Consider the following 18,329-nt stretch of genomic DNA (forward strand, 5'->3'; position numbering starts at 1 on the left):
ATGCCTCCCCTTTGTCTTTACACATTGGTTAATCTGGCATTTAAAAACAAAAACTTCAGGATGCTAAATTACGCCACACCTGCACAATCAGTCTCGGTTATCTAAAGGGTTTAAAATGCTTCATTAAGCTCCCTGCCCTTTCCTTTCACCCCTCACTTCCATAATTCAAGAGAAATCAATAATTAATTGTGTCGGTGGCGGCTTTTTTTAATTTTCTTTGTTCCAATATATGGTAAGCAGATATCCCAGAGTTTTTAAAACCCTCTTCCTGGCTGCAGGGCATTAAAGTGAACTGATGGAGTTTATTCCTCATTAATTTATTTCTAGTTTTTATGCTGATTCTTTATGTTGGTATTTAATCTCTCTTAAGGCCGTCTGTTTATGTTTCCCTAAAAAGCAGAGGCTTTTATCGTGTTTATCATATATATAAGTGCAACAAAATAAGGAAACTTATAAATTAACTAATCTTCCTGCCTCCTTGAATCCCCCGTGGAGTGCTGACTGAGCTTTCCCTCCCTCCTCAGGTCCAGACTGCCTCGTCTCAGTGCCGGCCAACTCGTCCTTCTGGAGCCGGGAGGAGTACACCGAGGCCGGGCTAGCGAGGGCTTCCCACAAGGCCGTGGTGGACCAGAGCATCATGTGGGTCATCGGAGGCTACGTCTTCAACTCCTCCGACTATCACATGGTCAAAGCGTAAGTGCTCTCGCGCCCTGTGGGCATCTACAAAAAAATAAATCTCCTTTTTTTTTTTTGGCGTATGGCCGCAGTGGAGCGACACGAGTCCTCCTGTTTCTATGCGACTGTAGGCAATGTTCTGTTGAAACAGTGTCTCTGTTGCAAGAATGCAAATGCAATTTTCAAATCACATGCCCGTTACAGTAACGCGTCATACTCTGAAAACCACAGGCACTGGAGGGCAAACCAACTGCCGCAGACATACACGATCAAGGGCTGAAAGGGCAACAAAAGGCCTGCAGCTAGCTGTAACCATGAGAGTCCAACCTTTCAATGGGTTATTTTAGCACACTATGTCTACCAGGGGGGCATTCGATGGATAACTTGTCCCTTTATCGATTTAGTGGTGAGCAAGCTACTGTAGTAAACTGAGGCACTTGCACGCATAATACTGCACAGCTTTCCATTTTATCCACATTCCACCCTAAAACGGACATTTAGACCAAATGCTTTTCCATTCTTCCTGCTGATGCCTCTCTTTAGTCTTTTTAAAGGTTCAGCTGTTTTTAAGTTCTGTAGTTTCTAGGATAGATGGACTTGTATTTGTATCGGCCCTTTCTAATCCTCTGACAACTCGAAACGCCATGCGAGGTGCTAAACTAATTCACATGGGGGTTTCAGTGTCTTGCCCTAGGACACGTCGACATGGATTGGAATCGAACTGATTGGAATACGACCCGCTCAACCTCTGAGCCACCTCTTCAATGACATTTTAGTTATGGTTCTTTACCCCATTGGTGTTGCACCTTCACGCAATTCAAAGTCAACGGAGAGCGATGATTCGTTTCTCCTCTTCCGGTGTGGGCGGGACTTAATTGCGCTCCGAGTGCTAAAGTAATGCTTGGCTGTCGGGGAGTCCTGCGGCTTCTTCCTGACGGCGACTGTCTGTTAAAAAAACAACAAGGAGAAGAACACAGACAGCTCTGTGTCGTGCACAGTCCGAAGGATGTAATTAAATAGCATACAATTACAGGATGGGCTGATGCTCCTCACCCTGAACTCCACCCAGGAAGATACACCCCTTTGGCTCTGGCTCATGTTTTGTGTTTTTTATGGGTTGCAGACGGGCCAAGTCCTTTTTTATTCCTGCTCAGGGTCCGTCGTATGAGATTATATAGGAGCATTCTGCCAACTCAGCACAACGTCTTGTGTTTGTCACCTTGCCACAGTTGGATTAGACAGCAGTGTCGTTCTCCTCCTGCAGTTTTATAGGCTATGCTCCCTCACTGTGTGTGAAACAAAACTGTACCTCCAACCTCAAGGTAAGAAACACAATGAAGGCTCGTGATGAGCGGCGTTTGGTTGGTTTAGCAGGGGTCACACGTCGGAGGCCATTAATCTTCATTGTAGTTTTGTTTACCACAGTCTTTGTTGAAGGACACTTTGGTTAAAGTCGATAAGTGAAAACCATTAACGCTGCACCAGCCAACATCCGCCGTGTGCAGCGCCAGATGACAAAGAGCTGGCATCTGAACACAGTATTTCCCACAAAGTTTTGTGAGACTTCGGTGGGGGGACCGCGGACCCTCTGGTTAGGTCCGGGGCATGCACCACCCAGAGGAAAATGTTTTCCATTTTTTCCGGTGCACTTTGAGAGAACAATCAGGAGGCTTGGTCTATGAGGAACTTTGTGCTTGTTTTAGCAGTGGCAGAATGTACTTATTGCAGTATTACTATCATTGCAGTATTACTATTGTATTGCTATCACCTCTCAAAATGTGCAATATTCCCATGTAACTCTCCCCTTTTCCCTCTTTTCACAATCCAGAAACGGCAATCAGGACTAGCCTATTTATTACTGTTATTTAAAAAAAAAAATCAAACTGTATCTAATACCTTTCTTGTACACACTACCACCTTCTGTACATATACCACCTTATGTATAGTGTTTTTATATTTGTTCTCTTTCTTATTATAGTGTGTTTTTATTTCCTAAACTGTTGACAGAGCCCTGCACAATAATTCCAATGTGTCTGGACTGTTGGTCTATGCACAAATGGCAAATAAAAAAACCTTGAACCTTGTATTACTATTATTGCAATATTACAGTACTTATTGTCCAAGTACAATAATTAAGTACTCTACTTCAGCACAATTGTAAGGTACCTGTAACATACAATAGTAGTTTCCTTGTTTTACTTTCATGTAGACAGAAAGATCGTACTATTCAAAGGAATTGAATTTCATTTGACATGTCACAAGTGATTGAACACCGACTAGTCCAGTACATGAGAAGCTTCCTAAAGCCGTTCAGTCACGGTCCTCTCATCTTCCTCTTCTCTTTTTGTAGGTATAACCTCAGCAGCAAGAGCTGGCTGACCCTTGACCCCTCCGTCCACACCGTCACGCCACGATACGGTCACTCACTGGCTCTTCACGAGGTATGTGGTGGGAGGGAGGGAGTAATGCATATCTATGAAGACGATGATAACTCAACACTGCATATTAATATTGCTCATCTCTGTATGATATGGATGGGGCTGCAGCAGAACAGTGCACGACTCCACTAAACGGAGGCCCCGGCAGAAACATTAATAACTTCCCCGTCCTTTTTATTTTCTGCTTTCAGTAGTTGTCCGTCTGTCGTCTGGAACTAATATTCTGTTTAACTCTCTGGCATCTGAGATGCTGCAGTGAAGTGGTGAAGCCGTTTCCTCTCAGACAGAAAGGCTGTTAGGAGCCGCTGATGGAATAATAAATTACAGGGAGAAGGATTCACAGGAAGACACAGTCCGTCTGCTCTGTGGGTTCAACGAGAGCCCCGTTTGAGTGTTTGCAACGTGCAAATTGTATAACGGCGGATGTGCGTGTCTTGGAAGTCAATGCGGGTTTAAAAAGACACATCTGGAATCAAATCAGTGCTGATGATACGTAACAGATAAGAGCGACGCTAAGCCCCACAGGCGATGTGGCGGCTCAGGCTCTCAAGCACACACAGAAGCCCTGAAGATGCTACATCTCCTCTTGTCACTCCGGGAAATAACCAATCTAAGCATTTGTGAACCAGAGTGGTTTTCTGTTGCTTTCACAGGACCAGAAAACACTCAGGAGATGATATGAGAAAGTTTGAGTAAAAAAAACAGTGTTATCTTTATTTATGTTATTCAATTGCGCCGTCTCTTTTCCAGACCTGAGAATAAGAAACATTCACAAGAACGTAATCGGAGAAACCGAAACACAAGTACAAAAATGACAAGAAAATGACAAGAATGATTAAAAACGCATCAGATATTAAAGCACATGAAACCAGTTGTGCCAACATTAGTTCATACACGAAGGATGTTGACTGTCGAAGCAAGATCCGGTCACCATTTAACCTTGGAGATTTATGAGTAAATAATAAAGGCTTTGTTTCCCTTAATAGAGATGTTTTTTTCCTTTTATTTTTTAAAAGATGTCTCTTGATTGAATCAGATGCTTTTTAATCTTGGGGAATTTATTTAACTCAAACCAGAACCTGAGAAATTAAGTACATTTTGACAGTTTTTTTTTATTTTGAGTATTAATAGATAATGAATTATGCTGGAAACCACATGTTGGTGATATCAAGCTAAAATACCAGTCAATTGCAAGATTGTATAACGTCAAATGTCTTCTCTATCCAACTCCGTCATACTGTTCCTTTATAGTCCCAGATATAACTACTGCATTAAAATGTGGGGAAGTTCATTTGAATTAAAAACAGATTCAGTCTCCATCCTTTAAAATGGATTACCGAGAACTAACAAACCCACTCTTTATCAAAAGCACTAAAATGTAAATATTTAGTTGACTTCAAAACAACAAACTAATTACTTCCTAATAACTGAACTATGACAGCTGCTTGCAATAACAATCTCTAGGAGCTGGTCTTGTGGGGTTTCTCCGTTCAACACTATATGTGCAATTCATCATGTGAATGAGTGCATTCTACCCAAATCAAGAAAATGTCAGGAGTCTCTTAATATCAAGAGGCCTCCACCTGTCTGACCTACAGACTCTGATTATTCAGGTCTTTCATTGGGGGAAACTGTTCTGTAGGTAACAAGATCCAGGGGATTATAATAATTGGGTGTTTTTTTTTTTTTCAGAAATCAAGGACATATGCAAGGTTATTGGTGCTCTGAGTTTTTTTTCTTTTTTTCTTGGAGAATCCCTAGTGTATATTTCATTAGGTTCATGATACTGTGAGTGTAACTGTGCCAGGTTTTGGTTCAACAATAATAAGGTACAAAGTGGATCCCGGCTCTGCACTAACCTTCTATGGACTGATGGTTAGACCACTATGTGGACAAGCCATGCGTGTTTCAACACATTGATTTTTGGAATATCTAAATGTGATCTAATCCTGCTTCTCGGTTTGTCTTTCTCTGTTCCAGGGTAAAATCTACATGTATGGAGGAAAGATTGACTCCACGGGAAACGTGTCCAGCCAGCTGTGGGTTTTCCACATCCAGAACCAGACCTGGGTCCTCCTGAGCCCCCGGCCCAAGGAGCAGTATGCCGTGGTGGGACACTCGGCCCACATTGTGCCTCCTGCCCAGGACGGGGACGCCCCCGTCATGCTGGTGATGTTCGGACACTGCCCCCTTTACGGTTACATCAGCAAGGTGCAGGAGTACAACATCGGTGGGTTGGAGCTGTAGCTTTACGTAGTGTTGCAGAGAGACTGTCCCCAAAAACAAAACATCACGGAATAAGTCTACATAGCTGCAATGTGTCTTTTCAACAATGCACCAAGCCTTTTAGCTGCTCCATTACCCATAAAGCTTGGTTTATGCTCGTCTGTGATAAAGCCGGCGTGATTACGTCACATCTGTCACAAATATAAGCACTAATAACATATCAAGGGATTATACGAAGAAGGCCAGTTCACTTTTAGTGGCTTTAGAAACAGGAGGTCTTAAAAATCTACATTTGAGCAAAATCAAATAGTTTCCAGAATATTCAACCTTCATTTCTTTATGATGTAATACCTGACTTGTTTCTTTACAGAGCCTGAATAAAAGCAATACAATTAGTTTCCACTTAATTACAATCCCTCTTCAACATAGTGTAGCTTGGGTCATGTCCTTTTGATTCTTCACAGTTCATTTTGTTTAAACGCCCTCTGGCGTTTCGGAGAATAATGCAACAAACTCTGTGCATGCTGGGAGCTCGGTGCCAAGCGCGAGTATAAACAAAGCTTCACTTAGCCTCAATACCTCAGTTTATAACAACAGGAAATTAACACTGGCCACCAAGACGAAGTCAACGTGTTTTGGACCTTAGTGGTGCGTTCCACAACTCCACAACAACCGAACTCAGTTAAGCTCTCATGGTCTCTTAATTCAATTCAATTCAGTTTATTTTTGTATAGCCCAACATCACAAATACAAGTTTGCCTCGGAGGGCTTTACAATCTGTACACATGACATCCCTGTCCCGGGACCTCCCCGGCACATCGGATCAGGAAAAACTCCCCCAATAAAGATAGTAAAAACCCTTTCACAGGGAAAAAAGGGGAAGAAACCTGAGGGAGAGCAACAGAGGAGGATCCCTCTCCCCGGATGGACAGAAGCAATAGATGTCATGTGGCCAAAATGAATAACGTAACGGAGTTACAGCACATTCAAATGAATGTGACAGAAATTATTCATATAATGAGTAGTATGCATGGTCCATGATCCAGATAGCCACGACCCATTAAGCAAAAGGAGGTAGAGAGGAGGGGCATCCCATGGGCAGTGGGAGGAGAAAGCAGGGCCATGGCTTAGAAGCCAATCTGAGAAAATGGGATGCATTAACCTGCTGTGATGTCGGAGTCCTATTTACTCACAAATGAAAATGATTGGGGTCCTTCTCATTCCCTGAATAATGACCACTAACATTTTTTGTATTTTACTGTTTTATGATATTATGATAACTTAAACTAGTTTTCTGAGGCTCAGTCAAACATTCTTTTCTTTTTTTGTCCCCCTCCAGCCAAGAACACTTGGAGCATGGTGATCACAGATGGTGCTCTGGTTCAGGGCGGCTACGGCCACAGCAGTGTGTTCGATCCCAGCACCAGAGGCATCTACATCCACGGAGGCTACAAGGCCTTCAGCGCCAACAAGTACGGCCTCGCTGGAGACCTGTACAAGTTCGACGTGGACAAGAGGAAATGGTGAGCCTGTCTTTACATGGACAATGCTGTCAAGTGTTTCGTGCTGACAAGCAAACATTTTGTGTAGTTTATAATTTGATAGAGCAGTGTGGTGTTAAGAAAATGTAAGTGTACGACACAGATGTATTACCAAGCTTATATTTGATATTACACAGTTTATTTCTTACGATGCAAAAATTAAGAATGCAAAATAAAAACATGTGTAATTAAATAACAAAACGTGTTTAATTTTCTCAGTCATTGTTATAGTTTAAATTTAATGTATATTGTATATACAAGAACAAACAATAAGATGAAACATACACATCAAATTTGAAATAGATAATCAGTATTTGTTCATTAAGAAGTAGGCAGAAGCAAACATTAAATGTTCTTCGCCATTCTGTAACTTAAATAATTTGAGAGAACTTAATTTGTATACCCATGAATAATCCTCTTCATATATTTAACTAACTCATGAAAACAGTCTGCAGTGGTAATACACTTTATACAAATGGCAACACGAGAAGTCATTCGTTTTAAATTACCTTTAAATAAACTCTACAAGTGGACATTCAAGGAAACATGAACAGTTTGACTCACTGCATCTGTCTACCATTTCTTCTCTGAATCTAACATTTTATGTTCCACTTGTAAGTTTTTCCGAACCTGATCTCTAATGTAATGCTAGAGAGCAAACAATATCAAAGCACAATTAAGGCTTCCGTAACAGAATCTAAATGCATTGCAGTGTTTTGGCATCAATCAGAAGGATCTCAGTTATTTTTCTCTTTACACTACTTCAATACATCTTAAATAAATGACGGTAGTGGTTGGGTAATTGCAATTATGTAAACCCTAATAAGGGATGTGCTGATACGACTTTTTCGATCTCATACCTGGGCAATAAGTTGTGTGCCTCGCCTTGTGGAAGAGACTGAGATCATTATTTTTATGATTTCTGTGATGTTCTCCTTAAAGAAGTGTGCCTCTCTTAAGTCACGAGAACAGTCCAGGAGCAGCAGCATGTGGGGATAAAAAAAGAAGAAGAAAGAGAAGCAGAATAACATCAACAACCATCACTGTGTGTTTTTGCAGGACCATTCTGCGAGACAGCGGCTTCTTCCGTTACCTCCACACAGCGGTGATAGTGAGCGGGGCGATGCTGGTGTTTGGAGGAAACACACACAACGACACGTCCATGAGCCACGGCGCCAAGTGCTTCTCCTCCGACTTCCTCGCCTACAGTCTGGGTCAGTAACGCACACTCCTCCTGCGCTGTTTTCTCTGCCGTAGCATTTTTTTCTCCCCCCCACCACCCTCTGGCCCCTCCTGTCTCTCTGCACTGAGCTGCTTTGCATTCATACAGCCGCTCAGACTCACACCTCGGAGCTGCTCAGTACAACCGCAGTGTTTTGTTGTTGGACACTGAGCGGCTCCACTGGAGCAAGGGAAGGTCAAATGTTGCTGCTTGATGCACACAAGCGGCAAAGCGTGGCCCCTCTTTCCATGTGGGATACTTACAATAGCCTTAAATTGATTGTCCAGAGGTATCGCGGTTTTTGGCGCGTTCGAGCTAGCATTTGTAAATATATCCACACAGGAACGCACTCGCATGTGACACGACTTTCCTGAATAGAGGAAGTGAAGCAGAGTGCACGGTGCCCGTTGGTTTGTGGCTGATTTATGTGCAAGTCCATGCTGTTCTGTGCCAGTATGGCCGGGTGGGCTTCTGTGTGTGGAGAAAGTTGAATCCAAATCACTGAGTTTTGAATGGAGACGTTTTTGCTGAAAAGGTTATTCTAGGGAGAAATAAATAGTCTATAGGAAGTAACCACATGGTTTTGTACTCTCTTGGTTGAATGGAATACGTGACACAGGAAAGTTAGTGAGTACTTTTCATCTAAAGAAGATAAATAATTATTTAAAATTACCGCCAAGCCCGACATCGTTCTGCTCTGTCTACAGTTTGTCTTCAAACCTCAGCAGACTGGGCTTTTTTTGGGAGGGGGCTCCTAAAGAGACAGTTTCTCATACGGGCATATTCAAGCAGACGGTATGAGGAGAAAATACAGTGCTTTTTGAACATTAAAGCATGAAAACATGTTCTTGTAGGAACCTAAATCTGAGCGTGATATGTCCGGCTGCTCTCATTCAGAATTGATTGGCAGATCAGATTTTGTAGAGCTTCCCCTGCACTTTACACTCCTGGAGGATTTCTCGGTGAAGGCAAACACAAAGTGATCAAAGCTTAATAATGGAAACACTAGTCTGGGGTTCACACTGGATGCTTCGGTTACATCTCTCATGTTTATTCTCTTTGTGCTGCAAAGGTGCCCTTAATCAAGACACTTAACCCTTGGTTTGCTTCACAGCAGAGACAGAGAGCGTGACTCCCCCATGTGTATCTGTACGCAGACTGAAGGAAAGAAAAAATATATTTCCTGTCTTCGTTGGTTAAATATGACGATCAAAAGTTGATTGTCGTCATTTTTGCATTCCAATTATCCGTCCTAATAGAAGTTAGCGGGGCTTTGTCAGAAGCCACGCCGACATCCTCATTTTGTTAGCTGCCTGCCATTTATTGTTGTAAATTGAGTCTGCCCTCCTCCCGCAGTGCTGCTGTCATAAGCTGCTCATTAATGGGAGGCTTCGGTCTGTCTGGATGGGAGGAAGGGAGAACTCCCTGCGGGCTGCGGAACGGCCCGAGGACGTTCCGCTATTTCTGTCTCATCACGATGGTGATTGACAGGCAGCGAAATTACAATCTCAGAGGTCCATGCAGCCTCACCGTCCCTCCCATCCCCTCCTCCCCTTCCTGTGCAACCGGCAATTGCACGTTGAGGCCGAAACGTCCCCAACAAACGTCCGTCTTTCGGCTTCCTCGTAGTTGTGTGAGGAACAGGCGTCACCGAAGAGGCTGCTGCACCACATTCATTTAATTCTTAGCGTAGTGTCCCCCTTTTGTTTTACATTCACCACATGTCCTCACTTGATTGGCATAATGAGACTAACTCATCTCACGGCGGTCACCGCGGGAAACAAATTGTTTTTTGTGATTTCCCCGGAGAGTTCACATTTAAGTGGAACTTTCGAAATTAAAAACTTTTGAGCATTGTTGTTAGTTTTTCACCCCCTCCCTCAGTTCTCCCCTCTTTCCCGCTCTCTGTCCTCCCTGCTCCTCTTCTGTAGGATTCTGTAATTGGACAAAAAAGACAAGTAGACTATTTCCCTCACCTCTGCCAGCAGCTGCAGGGTCAGTGTCAGCAGCAGCAGCAGCAGCAGCAGCAGCAGCTCTGTAATTGTCTGATAATTACAGTGGAGATGGGCTGCCCCCCCCCCCCCCCCCCCCCCCCACACACACACACTCACACACACACCCTTAACAAGAGAAACTCAATTAGAGCTCAGAATTTAAGGGCCCTCCGCTGCCATGACTTTGGTGGTTGGTGTCATAATAAATCCCCACTCTGAAGGGGGCAATGCGCCACATCACCTGTAGTACCGACGGGTGCCACCAGAGTGCAGTGTCTACCCTTTTTTTTTAATAAGGAGCTCTCGCAGATGTCACTCTCTTCCTCTGGGAGGGCACGATGACTTGCACTCCATTGTTTGGAAGTGAAGGGAATGTACTGCTCTCGCTGTTCTGTCTTCCAGCAGCTTTGACTTTCACGCTCGCATGCCGGGCCTATTTGTCGTTGTTTGTGCTCATGATGGGCGCAAACTGCTTCCTAGGTAAAAGACTTAATGAGTGACAGCTGCGGTAGTATGTAACAGACTTGATGGTTTGGAGGTCAAGACCTCACGGGTTCGGTCAAATCCCTGAATCAAAATTAAAGTCACTCAATTTCAGCACTTAAAGGAACAGTGTCTAACATTTCGGGGGATCTATTGGCAAACACGTATAGTATTAATCAGTATGTTTTTTTTTAATTTTTATGCATAATCATCTGAAATAAGAATCGTTGTGTTTTATATCTACATACAGAGTGAGTCCTCTTCAGAGTCAGCCGCCATGTTTCTACAGTAGCCCAGAGCAGACAAACCAAACGCTGCCTCTACAAAGGGACATTTGTGTTTTGGTAGTTTTTCCGGCACACGGAAGAACTTTCAGTCGGTTGCAATATGTAATGTCGACGCTAGAAGTCGCCAAATCCTACACACTGCAACGTTAAATATAGTCGTTGATCAAAGCATTGAAACAATGGTGATATCTAACCTAGATATCTAAAGCAGTGGTTCTCTAACTGGGGGCCAGGACCCCTAATGGGTCCACACATGGGTCCAAAGATAAATATGAAGAAAAATTTATATTTTTGTATCACAAAAGTATGAATTTCCCGCCACCCTTTCTTGTGAAACATTGGATACTCTCACTTTTTAGTGCATTTAAAAACAGCGCAAGAAGACAAATGATCTCCTTGGCTGATTAAAGTTCTTACAATGTAAGTTGTTTTACATTAAGACTATAAGCTTTGAAAGGGGGTCACGAGCCAAAACAGGAATTCAATAATATTTGATCAAATATAAATCCTGTAAAAAACCCTGTTCATAGGATCCGTCACCTTTCAAAATCCCTTGATCCAATCTAATTACACTTAGTTTTTTACTTTCGCAGGGAAGTTCTAAATAACAAGTGACGGAAGATTTCGATCTGTTGTCACTGTTTTTGTTGCCTGAGAGGATAGAAACACAACAGATTTAATGGCAGCCTAATCAATGTTCAGAACCTGTATCTACAAGCTGAAAATAAATGATGATGCAGCAGGTGTGGGGGGAGAGGGGATTAATCTTATTTAACACAAGCTACTGGCTCTAAATACTGCAGGTCCTAATGCAGAATTAATAAGTCCGAAAGCTTAAAATATTGATATGATTAGTTTAACTGGGACATTCTCTTAAGATTGATTTGAGGCAATCGCCTGGATAATTTGTCCAGCTGACTGAAAACAAACTGAGAAATTACTTTTGATGAGTTCCCGCTTTCGTCCTGCTTTTAGAGAGCACCATAACCAGACAGCCTCAACCAGCTGATGTTATCTACCATCATGTGATGTTTGTAATTTTAACGAGCAAAAGTGACTTCATTTAAGAATTAAGGAAAATACAGTACGTTTGTATGTTGCTCTTTGTTCATAATAAAGGAGGAGCAATACAAGATATCAGGAGGGAAATAACAGCTCCATTGGAGTAGGATCTTAATGACTTTAAGATTTAAAATTGATCCAGCTAGCCGAACCCAACTCGAGAGGAAGGTGAGGAAAACCCCTGATCAGGCTGCAAGTCTAGCACAATATAAAAACACTGAGCAAACACCTCTATAGTAGGTTCAGAGGAACCATTTCTCCTTAGTTTCAAACCCTAAATCACGTGGAGGCATTGATTGATTAGTGAATAGCTATACAGGGATTTGGCCCAATGTCGGGTCCCCCTGGTCTTCAAATACTAAATATCCATTAAAGAGACATGTACCAACCAGGAAGAGACTTGAAACTATCACAAATAAACATAAAATGACTACAAAGAGACTGACAACGACTTTAAAAACAGGCAAAACAACCACAAAAAGACACAAAGCAAATAAAAAGAACCTCAAAATGAACACTACACAAAACAACCACAAAGAGAACAAAATCACAAAGAGACACAAAATGACCACAAAGAGACACAAAGTAACTATAAGAGCCTAAAACGTGACCACTTCCTAAAATGACTCCAAAGAGACAGAAAAAGACTACAACAGAACAAAACAACCTCAAAGAGACACCTTCTCCAAAGAGACACATCGACTACAAAGAGACACAAAACTACAAAAAAAGGGGACCAAACAACAACAGACAAAAACAAATAACTACAAGAAGATCAAAACGACAACAAAAAGAGGTTACACAACTATGTGGAAGGGGTTGTGGGGCCCCTGGCGGTCGGTGCTCAATTGTCTGTCAATCCTTTGATTGGGGGAGGCAACCCAAAGAGAGGGAACACAGCAATGGCTTATGGGCTAGATGTCTAAGATGGAAACTACACAAGTGAGTGACTTGTGGGTTTCGAAGGCAGAAGCACCTCCGGAAAAGCACTGCACAAACGGAAATGTCCAAGGCTGGGAATGAAAACCCACAGTCCTGGCTGTGCACGAGCAACGATGGCCACCTGTGCTGTATTAAGTCACCGCACGGAAGCACGTCTTCTGAGAGTATTTCTCTTCACATGCCGGACACACGCATGCCCGGCTACTTTTTCTTCTCTCTCCGTGATTGTTGCCCCCGTAGCCGTCAGACCCTCAGCGTCTCGCTCAAGGGCACTTGGCCGCCGACTGACTCGCTGATTAGCGCGAGGATCCGAGCTGTTAAAGGTCACGTCACGTCAGCTGCACTCAAGTACCGAGGACACGTATGACTTGATATGTGGGAGCATGTCAACACAGCTTGACCTCTCTCTCTCTCTTTCTCTCTCTTGTGTCGTCTTTACATTCCAGCGTGTGATGAGTGGACGGCGCTGCCCCGACCGGACCTCTACCACGACGTCAACCGCTTCGGACACTCGGCGGTCTTCAGTGACAGGTAATCGTTTATGCAGCACTCAGCCGAAAGCGAGAGTTTGCAGTGTGCCGCACAGAAAGGCTTTGTGGATGACGGGATGCATGTATTTAAGGCAAAATCAAAACAAAATAAGAAAATTTAGGATTTGGACATGAGCACAAACATGCATTTGAAAGACATTTTATTCCTCCCATGGACTTCTTTAGACTTGTAAAACAGAGGATACCAACTTTTTAATTTGTCACTTACACTTCAAAGCTACACCGCTCTGGGTTAAGATATGTAGGGAAGAGATTTGCAGTACAGCTACATATTTCCTCAGATGTTCAGTCTTAACCAGATTTTCTCTCGGTAACCTTGTTTCCAGAGCATGAACCAGGGTGACCGCTTTTTATTTCCACCGGGGGCCACTCGTATTTAATTATGCACTCGTGGCATTTAAAGACATGTCCGAATGGAATATGTCACACAAGCGTGTTGAGCGTGGATCTGCATTTGATGTAAAAATGAGCTGTAGGTTTTTTCATACGGGGCGATTGCCTTAAGTTTTGCTTTTCAGTTTCTTTTCTTCATGATCGCATCTCTCCACGTGGGTGTTCACACAATGTTCACACCGCACATATTCAACAGAGGCTCATATAATATAATACGATCGCTGCAGGGGAGTAAGGCTCGTTGTCGTAAGTTCTGAACTGAAAGCTTTGCCGGCAGAAGAACCATGAAGCAGAACTGTGTTTTTACCAGTATCGACTGAAGGATTTAATTTCCCATGAACATTTTATTTGCCATGGTCACTTCAATTACTTTATGCAGCTAAAAACATGTAGTTTATGATGCAACAGGAGGTGAATATTGTCATCTTGCTTATTAGTTTTCATGTTAAACAAACATACTTTATGCCCCTCGTTATTTTCTATTGAACTATTTATTGTTTCCACCTTTTTGCATTCAACATTTCAAACTTCATGAATATTATTTGATAAAACTAGATAGAAACCTTCCAATTATCGATTCTTATTCTACGCACAAAAGAAATGTCGGGGTGACAATTGCATGGTGCTTGTCCCTCCCAATCTTTTATGTAAAAAAAAAAAAATCCACACGCTTGGTTGACGAAAGAAAAAGTGTTACGTGAGCCCGGCTGTGTGGGAGGAGAAAAGGCAAACACTTACGACCGAGGCCAACCGACACCGACGGTGTAATTGGAAAAAAACTTCCGTTACCTTGGAAAATAATCCTTTGTGTGTCCATACATGACATTTCATTATTAGTGCGCGATGCGAATGGATTGTGATGGGTGACAGTGCTGCGACGAGAAGGGATGACTCATCGGTAAGTGTTATGTGCGCCGCCAGCAGAGCGAGACACAGCGATCCATATTAAATTGTACATCCTGTTGTGGGGAGCGCATCAAATATTAACATGAATCACCCTCCCTGTTTGAGTCAATCCTCGCTGATGACTCCTGTTCCTCAGGAGCAATTAGGAGTTTGTTCATGCAATGCGCTCATTGATCTAATTCGGATTCAATCACAGGCAAAGACTTCAGAGTCGTGATGTTGGAGCTTCATTTGAACGTTGTTTTTGGGAAGAAAACGTTTCAGTGCTTTACAGTGAGGCTTGAAAACAAAAAAATACTAAAGATAAAGGAAACATTTTTGGTTTAAATGTTAAAGGGAAAAATTGTGACGTTGCAGGAGGACATGGTGGTTAACTGACTCATTCATGAATAAGTCAAACGGAAAACCTCCTTCAACTCACGTTTTTAGCCCCTTTGCAGTGGCCTCTGCTCGATTTTTAGAATTTATTTTGAAGTTTTCACTTTTAAAGCACTCGGTCTGTGCCCACATGCACCTACACTCAGTCTAGACCGGGGGATTGCAGAGTTTTATGCAGGATCTGAGGCTGAGAACTAAAGGAAAGAGCAATGCGTTCGCCGAACTCCAGAACAGTCTCCGTTTTTGAGAGACGGTAACTTCCTTTCAATCTCTACTAAAAAACCCTGTCTTGCAAACCTGCATTTTGTCACTTTTTAAACTTGTCAGACTTCCACACAAGCGCTCATATTGTCTCGGTCGTCCTTTGCTTCTCCACAACTTTTTAAATGAGAAATAAAGGAAGTGGCTCATTCATGTGGTCCCTCTGCGAGAAAAAAAACCTCCCCCATTCTCCTCCTTCTGATCCGAAGCGCTCAGCAGGATGTCCAGAGTGAACAGTTTGAAGCGTGCCCTCTGTGATCTGGGGGGGGTACTTTTGATCCAACCAGTGCAAATTACCCATCAGCCCAGCCGCTTTCTCACACACACACACGCACAGTCACACACGCTCAGTCACACACGCACAGTCACACACAGTCACACTAATCCATGCAGCTGAACAGAGACCGGTGGAGAGAGATGTTCAGAAATGCCCTCTGCCCGGCATCCAAACACACACACACACACAGCAGGGGGTCTGTCAGGTTCGTCCGCACAGAAAGGGGAGCGCTTGTTGGGGATTTAGCAGCCTTGTGAGGCAGGTTGAGGCTCAGAGCAGAGGAAGAGCGCTCAGACTAAGCTTCTCCGGCTCTCTCTGTGCACAAAAAGGTCAAAACCACGGGGAAGATTGCGGGTAAATCGGCCCGGCCTTACTTCCTGAATCCCTTCCATCTTCTCGCCCGCTTCCCACCACGGCCCCTCTAATGTCTCTCCCTCTCGTGTCCCCGCAGCGAGATGTACGTGTTCGGCGGCTTCAACAGCCTGCTGCTCAGCGACGTCCTCGTGTACACATCGCCAAGCTGCGCGGCCTTCTCCAGCCCGACATCCTGCAGCCAGGCCTGGCCGGGGATCCACTGCGTCTGGAACGGCACCCAGGGAACCTGCCTGCCCTGGGAGGGCGACGCCATCGGAGGCGAGCAGCAGCTACCGGCCTCCTGCAACACCCGGTCATGTAGGTGACGCCGCCGGTTGCACGTCTGCCGTGTGAAACTAATCCGAGATTATTTTGGATCTTCGCTGTCCGTTTCTGGAGTTGCTGCAGAACTCATCTGCATTCACGGCGCCGACGTCCGATGGCACGCATGAACCGGCAGCGACGACTTGTTTGTCACAGACTGCCAACGCAGTCTTGCACATCAGAGAGTGAAAATGACAAAATAATGTGTCACCAGGGTGTTGTTTTTCTTTCTTCTTTTGTGTGTGTGAGAAATGTAGAACACGTGGCCTTCATGCATCTTTAGAAACGGTCCTGCTTTTCTCTGATCAGTTGCTTAATAATTAAAGTAGTTGTTAGTTGCAGCCCTCTTGTTACATTCACACCTGTAGTTGGGTTCGTTTGGTCATTTGCAATCAAGTTCTGGCGACTGACAGAAGTTTATGTAGCACGCTAATCTGATTTGTATATTTATATTCTTTGGTATCACAAAGAACTCAAAAAAGAAATTACTCATTATTAGCTTTGGTGTTATTGTACAGTAGTGATTCATGGCTTGTGAATGTGGGATCGCTGTCACACTTCTTAATGAACTGACAAAATACACAGCGTTGGATATCAGCAAACATTGGGAAATGACCTCTGCTGACGTGCACATGCGTAGAATTTTATGAATGAGTAATATATACAGTACATGGCCTTCTACAGATCCATTACAAGATCAACTCCTGAACAGGATTAGCCGTTTTTAGCTTTTGAAAACAAAAATTGATTATTACAAAAATGTATATTGAATTTGTAATAATTGTTAGCTTCAGCATGTGGATGATTACCTGAGTGTATGAGGGCGTGTGATCTAGAAGCGCATTTCACTACATTTAACTTATTCTTTTCTTCAAAATGACAGCCTGTCCACCTTCTCAGGATCTGCTGCCCCTTTTTGTGTGCGTGTGTGTGTTTGTGCATCAGACAGGACAGGATGATGTAATCATCAGGGACAGCTCAGCCAGGTCTCTGGGCTACCTGCTAAGAATTGTCTTCTGTTTTGCCGTTTGCCATTTGTCACAAAAACAAAAAAAATCCTCAGTTTCCCCCACAACACGGAGGACAGTCTCATTTTCCGCTGTCAGCGTCTACAGAAACGCCGGCAGATGGAAACTGCGCCCCGGAATATCTTTTCAGTCGCATTTAATACCACGGAGGCCTTTCCTGCTCTGCTGCTGTCTGGCAGTCACCCTGCCCCCCATTTTGCCCAAAAGAAACCACAAGTGTTGACTGATCTGTGGTTCACGGCAGAATCTGCATTACTTCCAAAACTAGAACTAAATAAAGTCCCTGTGCTTCCATTTAAGAGAAATTACATTAGTTGAATTATGAAGTCTGGCAGTGGTGGAACGCAACTGAGTACATTTACTCTACATTTCAGGTACTTTACTTGAACAGGTTAATTCTATGCTTTTGCATTCACTACATTAAATTAAAAGCTGTATTTAATTGTTACTGTTTAGATTCTGTTTTTTTTACATCCAGAGCATTTACATTACATTACATTTCATTTAGCTGACTCTTTTATAACAGTTTAAACCGGCTGGCGAGTTTTGTGGTTGGACTTGTAATAGGGTTTTTGCTGTGAAGTATTGTTGCTTTTACCACCACCACAGGTGTCGGGTAAATGACCAACTCTAATAGCAAACGTCTGTCTGTTTTATCATGAAATTGTAAAAAAAAAAAATTAGAAAAGAAAAACATTTATATTCCATGTTCTTCACAATTTTGCAGATGCTGACGAGCGATGTGACCAGTATACAGACTGCTACAGCTGCACGGCCAACACCAACGGCTGCCAGTGGTGCTCAAGCCAGTGTCTGTCTCTGGGAAGCAACTGCACTTCTGCCACTGTAAGAAAACAGCTGACGATGCAAACCAACATCTCACATCACGTCCACATCTCGCAGTTTAAAATGGAAGAGTTATGATAATACATTGATAAGTAGTCTCTTCATCCAGTGACACAGCATAGAACACGACATATACACCTC

General features: G+C 43.2%; 1 protein-coding gene across 2 annotated transcripts in view; it reads left to right on the plus strand.

Moving 5' to 3' along the window:
- Window positions 1–18,329, plus strand: part of atrn (attractin) — a gene marked incomplete at both ends in the record, with an annotated part of 130,817 nt that overhangs the window by 21,110 nt on the left and 91,378 nt on the right. For both annotated transcript variants that reach the window (XM_079230781.1, XM_079230782.1), the window contains 8 exons: window positions 525–693; window positions 3,026–3,116; window positions 5,094–5,343; window positions 6,679–6,862; window positions 7,940–8,094; window positions 13,317–13,401; window positions 16,088–16,308; window positions 18,070–18,188. In XM_079230781.1, coding sequence (XP_079086907.1) covers window positions 525–693; window positions 3,026–3,116; window positions 5,094–5,343; window positions 6,679–6,862; window positions 7,940–8,094; window positions 13,317–13,401; window positions 16,088–16,308; window positions 18,070–18,188 — 1,274 coding nt within the window. The remainder of the gene's footprint in view (window positions 1–524; window positions 694–3,025; window positions 3,117–5,093; window positions 5,344–6,678; window positions 6,863–7,939; window positions 8,095–13,316; window positions 13,402–16,087; window positions 16,309–18,069; window positions 18,189–18,329) is intronic.

This window comes from Taurulus bubalis (assembly GCF_910589615.1).
Source record: "Taurulus bubalis genome assembly, chromosome: 1".
NCBI lineage: Eukaryota > Metazoa > Chordata > Actinopteri > Perciformes > Cottidae > Taurulus > Taurulus bubalis.